The following is a 7102-nucleotide window of genomic DNA, read 5'->3' on the forward strand; positions in this document are numbered from 1 at the left end:
AAGCTGTTGTGAGGTATTTAGCTTTTATCATATATACCGAATTGCTTTGTATAATTTAGTTTAATTTGGTTAACATATATAATTTTTATCAACAGATGGTTTATATAATTTTCATCAACATCTGATTTTAATAAGACTGATAATATGTCTTTACTATAAATTATTGATATAATTAGAATCATGTCATTATTTATGCTTTGGGTACTTTAATGTTTTTTTAAAAATAAATAGGCATACCCTATTATTAATAAACTCATACAAAATATGTGCAACTTTCAATGTACGTGGTAAATATTTCATTGGTACTTGCCTAGTGATCTTCTTATTGCCATGTATATTTCTTCATCACAACCTTATTATCCCACCCTTAGCTCTGAAGTCTATTTAACTGATGTTACTTTGTTTTTAAACACTTTTTTTTTCAATGATGCAGCACTTGTTGTCACAGAGGCAGGAATTTCACAGGATGCAATCCATTTTTGAGTTTATCACATCTATACACAAACATGTATATCTCTCAGTCACAGTAAAGCCTGAACAGTCATTTAACAGTTTAACTATGGGTAATGTTAAATACTTCACAAGTTGGATTAAAACCCCTAAAAATATCCAAAACAGACAGTATTTACTCCTCAAAGTCGTTTTCTGCTGTGTACTTTCACTTTCATTTTCATTGATTTAAGCAAAAGATTTCCGAAAGGGGAAATAACTCTTGTCAAAAATGTGTGTAAATTTAGAGATTTTTTACAAACTTTACAATCAATTTATTTTCTTAAAGTAAATAATACCTCTCCAGTTTTTTCATATGTTCTTCATAAATGTATAAGGTGAAATTCAGAGCATCAGAATATTCCACCAGTGCCTGCGTTTTTTGTACACATTGTTATGTTTAACCCCCCTTTTTTAAAGCATTTTTTTAATGTTATTTGGCATTTAACAGCAGGTCCAAAAAAAAATTTCAACTTTTTTTAAAAGAAAATACAAATAACAAATTATTTCAAAGGAAAAAATAAGAATAATCACCTTTATTTAATTAAATGCACATGAATGGGAAGAAATATCATTTTAGGTATTTACCACTATGTGAAAAAACAGGTAACCTGGTTGCCATGGAAACACGACCAACTGATCACTTTTAATAATATTTTTGTAAATTGGGCTTACAATGTAACTATTTCACAAAGTTTCAGCAAAATCCGTGAAAATCAATTTCCAGCCCATTTTGATGCTTACAGAGAACGACTCTTAACATTCGGCGCATTTATCTTTTATTCCTCTTAACTTTACTTTAACACTTTACAACGTACTGAATTGTGACGCAATATACACTTAACGCCCACGTCATAGAAATACGACGTTATCGTTCCCTGCAAGCACTTTATAGCACCGCACAAGTTTCTCTAAAGTTTAGCGTAAATAATTATGACGTAATATTTTAATAAGATTATTACTTTTCTTATTTTATGAGATTTTAGCTGGTATAAAACAGAAGTGAATTAACATAAATTAAATTGAAGATTAAATTTACTTTTCAAATTGCGCGTGAAAATGTGAAAATGCGTAATTGCATTGAAAAGGTATATGCGTGATTTTGCTTTAGAAATAGGAAACGGTGTATGCGTTAAAATGCGTGTCTGCGGGGAAGGGGGTTTATGTTAATGAATCTTAAGAAAAAAATGATAGTCATAATTGAAATTTAATATCCTCAGCACGCGTTGCAATGCAAAAAAAAAAATCTATCTTAACTCGATAATTTTTCGATAAATGGATAGTAATGTATTTTAGTGAGATTTATCTCTCTTATTCGACTTTTTAATTTTAAAAAAGCTTACTGTATATTTTGAAACAAATTTCAAAGAAATAAAATAAACAGTTCCCTGTTATACAAAGACATTTTGGTTCTATTTTTTATATATATAATTTTTTTATTTTTATTTTAAAATTATATTTTAGGATGAAAAGAACCAGATTCTGTATTCCAACATTTGGTTACAAATGGTGAGTTTTAACAGTGAACTTACAATGAAACTCCATATGAGATATATGTAGATAACGAACAGTATTAAAACCTAAAAGTGCATTAAACAATATAAATTTTGGAGCAGATAAAACACCGACCTCTAAATCTTTATAGGTGGGATCATGTACCATGGAAGATTTAGAATATAATAATTGAAAAACTTACACATCAGATTGATAGATGCGTACTTACGTCAGAGTTATATAGTTTAGATTTTTTTTATATTTAAAACTGTTTACTAAAAGAATTATTACAAAGCATGGAATGATTTACTCAGCTGTTAATTAAATCAAAAAATTTATCGGATATAAGAACGATAATGATTTTAATGTAATCATTATATAGTCTTACTTGACAATATTTTTTTTCTGTCCCAGAAATGGCATGATGTTAACTTAATCTGGGAGCCGCGGGAATTTGGTGGAATACAGGAACTCAGAATTCCGGCCAAAAAAGTATGGAAGCCAGATGTGCTGCTTTATAACAGGTGTTTATAGGATGTTCTGGCAAAATATCTGAAATTATTACAGAAACTGTAATTTGCACAATATTAGTCTTAGTATGCCTTTGGTATAATCATCAATAAATATTATTTTGTAATGGCTAATTTATAAATGCATCCAATACATCAATACCTTTGTTTGCACAAATTGTTGTACATACCAGGAATTACAATATTTAGAACTACTTTAAATTATTGGTACAATGTACTTGTAGCGCGGACGATGATTTTGACGGAACTTACCACTCGAACATCATAGTAAACAACAGAGGGGAGGTCAAATGGATTCCTCCCGGAATGTTCAAGAGTACCTGTCAGATCGATATCGCTTGGTTCCCATTTGATGAGCAGAAATGCGATCTCAAATTTGGTTCCTGGACATATGATGGACGTTTTCTCGACCTGATTTTTGACGGATCTTCAAATGGCGATGCTTCTGACTTCATAAGGAATGGAGAGTGGGATCTATTAGGTTGCAATGTTTTTGTCAGTATTAGTCATCTAATCAATTGCTTTTTTTATGACGTTATTGTTACATTTTAAATGGCGCTAAAAGGAAGGAATCTTGATTTTGAATGGAAAAGGTGAAGATAAAGACTTGAATATAACCTTTATACATTTTACAAAGTGTGTCGGGATTAAGAATCTTTTCTCTTTATGAATGTAACAAATGCACCAGAGTAAAAGACCTGTTTTAGATATTATATCCTATAATCCAGAAGTGAAAAAAGAATCAGATTGATTACATTATCAGTACGTACTGTTCCCTGCTGAAAAAGCAGGTAACAAAATCGTCTTCATTTGTAAACCTTATCATAATAATTGTATTTTAGAACTTAGATTTCATGTTCTACAAGTGGTAATCCAACTTAAACTCTTAGTTCCCTTTCTAAGGGAGAAATTCTTCAAAATCATATGTCAGTTTTGAATATTTTTAATATCTCAAACAACCAAAATGAATATGAATTACCATACAGGATTCCGAAACTTCATAAAAATCCTTACAAACAAAGATACATAGCAGGTTCCATTAAATGTTCATTCAAACCTCTTTCTTTACTCCTTGCTAATATACTAACAGTTGTGAAAGAGAAATTTCAAGAATACTGCTCAACAATATATTCTAGAAGTGGTGTAAATGAGATGTGGATACTTGGTTTCTGATTGGCAAAAGCTATGTGGTTTTTTTTTTTTTTGGAGATCAGTCTTCCAACAATCTATTGGAATTTCCATGGGTATTAATTGCGACCCGTTATTAGTAGACCTCTATTTGTATTCATATGAAGCAAATTTTGTCCAAAATTTTATACGTGAAAAGAAGAAAACGTTTGCTGTGGCATTCAACTCGATATTTACATACGTCGACAAAGTAGTGTCAATTAAGAAGTTTATTTTCATTCTAATATCAAAACGATATATCATGGCGAGCTTTAAATAAAAGATATCACAAAGTCTGACACATATGTTTCATATTTTCTTGAAAATGACGTTCCTGGCAATCTTACATCCAAGCTCTATGATATATGTGATAAATTTAACTTTTCAATCGTCAACTTCCCTTACTTATTCGACAATATACCTTCATCACCTGCATACATAGTTTACATCTCTCAGTTGATTCGATATGCAAGAGCATGTTATACGTATGTTCAATTTCTAAAACGAGGTAAATTAGTGACAAACAAGTTGATGAATGTCATCATTTTGTAAGTTCTACGGTCGATAAAATGACCTCGTCAGCAAATACAATCTATCATTAAGTCAAATTCTGACGTATGTTTTCATACTAATTGTTAATTCCTTATTTTACACTGAATTGACGACGGCTTTTTTTCCAATCATGACAAGGAGCACACCGTGGGTGTGTCCGGTCGGCAGGGGATGCTCACTCCACCATGGCACCTGATCCCACCTCTGATGTTTTGAAGGTCCATGTCTGCTCCTATTTTGTATTGTAATATTGACTTTTGATATTGAATACTGTTTGTTATCTCTATATATTTCATCTATGGATTTTACAGATATGCCTGGTTGAAAATAACCTTTAGGATTGTTACAGGTGTAGAAGAGTTATTATCTTTTCTGAAATATGTGGAAATGACGAACAATATTCGAGCTAAAAAGTCTATAACACAATAAAAAATAGGAGCAGAGCAAACACGGATCTCCAAAACATCAGAGGCTGCATCAGGTGCCATGGAGAAGTGAGCATCCCCTGCCGACCAGTCACACCCGCCGTGGGCTCCTTGAATATCATATCTCTTTGAACGTAATAGGTGGGCCGGATTGCAAAAAAAATATTTTATATATACCCTTTACCTGTAACAGGTTTGTCTTGGGTTTGGAATCTATTCTACATTATTCTATGTACATATTCATCTGGACTCTATAGTGAATATAACCTTTACCTGTTACAGGCGTACTTGAGTGAGGAATTTATTCTTTATTACAACATATGCGTCCGAAGTTTATTCTAAAAATAACCTTTACTCCATACAGGTGTGCCGGGGTGATGAATCTATTCTACAGTACTACAAAATGTTCCCGAATTCTATTCTAAATATAACCTTTATCCCTTACAGGTGTGCCTGGGGTGAGGAACCAGAAGTCATATGAATGTTGTCCTGAGATTTATATCGACATTACCTACACGATCCATGTTCAGCGCCGGACGCTGTATTATGGCTTTAATATCATCATACCCTGTGTCCTCATCTCCTCCATGTCTCTCCTCCTGTTTATGTTACCACCAGATTCAGGCGAAAAAATATCTCTAGGTGAGGATCAGTACGACATAATAGTGACGTCACATTTAGGAAATACGAAAATACGGCTTATCTGTTGTCGAATTTATTCAGTTTTATTAGAGTAATTGCACTTAAAATTTCGTTGTTCATAGACTAGAAAGCTGTCAGGTTTATTAGAATCTTGTTTATCTTGCATTCTCGATTGCATATCTGGACATTTTTTTCATGCTTCGTAAATTGTTGATCGAAAAGTACACTTACAATGAAAAGATATTTTACTTACTGAATGTCGATCTATGATTTCAAGGTAAACAAAGAGTTAAATGTGGTGAGTCGCTTTCTTAGAACTGTAGTAGAACTGGACCAAAATTTGAAAAGATAAATCAAAAAAAAAATCAATACAGAAACTTCTGGTTCTTTCCGAAATGTCTTTGGTTCAGGATGTAGAATTTCTTTCCTTCTTTCACTCTTCTATGTGTGTTAGCTAAGCTATTTAAAGCTATTGATTTTTATGAAGCATGTGCTTTCAGCAGCATCTGAGCAGATCACATTTTGCATATTTCTGATCAAGCTAATCTTCTCTATACATCATCTATTCTTCACAAAAGCATGGCTTGGGGTTACTCACGGAATATTTCCCAAATGAAGCGACCAAGGCTCTGCTTCCTCTGAAGTTTGATATCTGTTGATATTTTCTGGCTTGTAATTTAATTTTCTTAGTCGAGTTTTTATCCAAAATTCAATTAAATGGCGAAGTTACAGATCTGGTAAATTCAAAACTTACTCCAGAGAAATTTATCAAATTAGAACGCGTATATCCAACCGTATAATTAACAGACAGTTCATTGCTATTTTGAATTGCACATGATGTATCTATTCGAAGTTGCAGTCATACAGATCACTGATAAAGAAACGCATGTCTAACATAACAAAGATCAAAATATTATTTCTGAAACATAAAAATATATAAAAATTTGCACTTTCGAAAATTAACTTTTATATATATCAGATATTGCATGAAAACGCATGCATTCACGGTTGTTAAAAAATACATATAAGCATTCTCTTTGCACAATTTATAAACTTATATATCTAGAAGTGAGACAACTTTTCACATATTGATTAACCACTTTAAATCCTGCACATTTTGATTTATATCCATTTTTAAATCGCTTCAAAAGATAATTTATTTCTTTACAGAAAAGGGACAAAAGTTCCGATTATCATTGAAGCATAATTCAAAATATAACGAGTTTTGATATAAAACAGTGGGACGGACAACTTCGGAATGGACATTTTTCCGAACTTGCGCACCCTTTTCCTTTAAAGCTATCATCTTAAGGTTTTTTTTAAATGGTGGGGTTTTTATAATCAAATTGATTGATGAAAAAAAAAATTCAACATTTTCTGCTAGTTTTTGAGATATTTGAGTTCAAAAACAAAAATCCCATGGGGAAACATGAACTTAAAAATACCCCACAAAAAACCCCACAAAAACCCCATGGGGTTTATTTTTCACCCCATGGGGTTAAATAACCCATATTATTTTTTGTGGGGTTTTTTAACCCACGTCTCACTAAAAATAAAATGTGGGGTTTATTATCCCATAATTTTTTATGTGGGGTAAAAAAACCCATATTATTTCTCTTAATGCTTGTAATTATCAAGTGAGAATTATACAATAAATATTGTTTGGAGTTGCAACATAAACTAAGTACAATACATGTACATTTTTTATCAACTTTGTAACAATTTAATTAATTAATTTTTTTTTCAAATTCATTGATATACAGTACCTGGCCATAAGTGAGTCATAATTTTATTTTTACACTA

At 31.7% G+C, this 7102-nt stretch overlaps 1 protein-coding gene across 1 annotated transcript; it reads left to right on the forward strand.

Moving 5' to 3' along the window:
- Positions 1-1944: 1944 nt before the first annotated feature.
- Positions 1945-5632, forward strand: LOC134257664 (neuronal acetylcholine receptor subunit alpha-7-like; the record flags this gene model as incomplete). Its single annotated transcript, XM_062740255.1, is given in 5 exon segments — positions 1945-1998; positions 2398-2507; positions 2738-2994; positions 5105-5299; positions 5577-5632. Coding segments are annotated over 5 exon segments (654 nt in total), but the record flags the coding sequence as incomplete, so codon positions are not given.
- Between the last annotated feature and the right edge of the window lie 1470 nt (positions 5633-7102).

This window comes from Saccostrea cucullata, unplaced genomic scaffold (assembly GCF_032062105.1).
Source record: "Saccostrea cucullata isolate Sc308-1 unplaced genomic scaffold, CSIRO_AGI_Scuc_v1 ctg16081, whole genome shotgun sequence".
Taxonomy (NCBI): domain Eukaryota; kingdom Metazoa; phylum Mollusca; class Bivalvia; order Ostreida; family Ostreidae; genus Saccostrea; species Saccostrea cuccullata.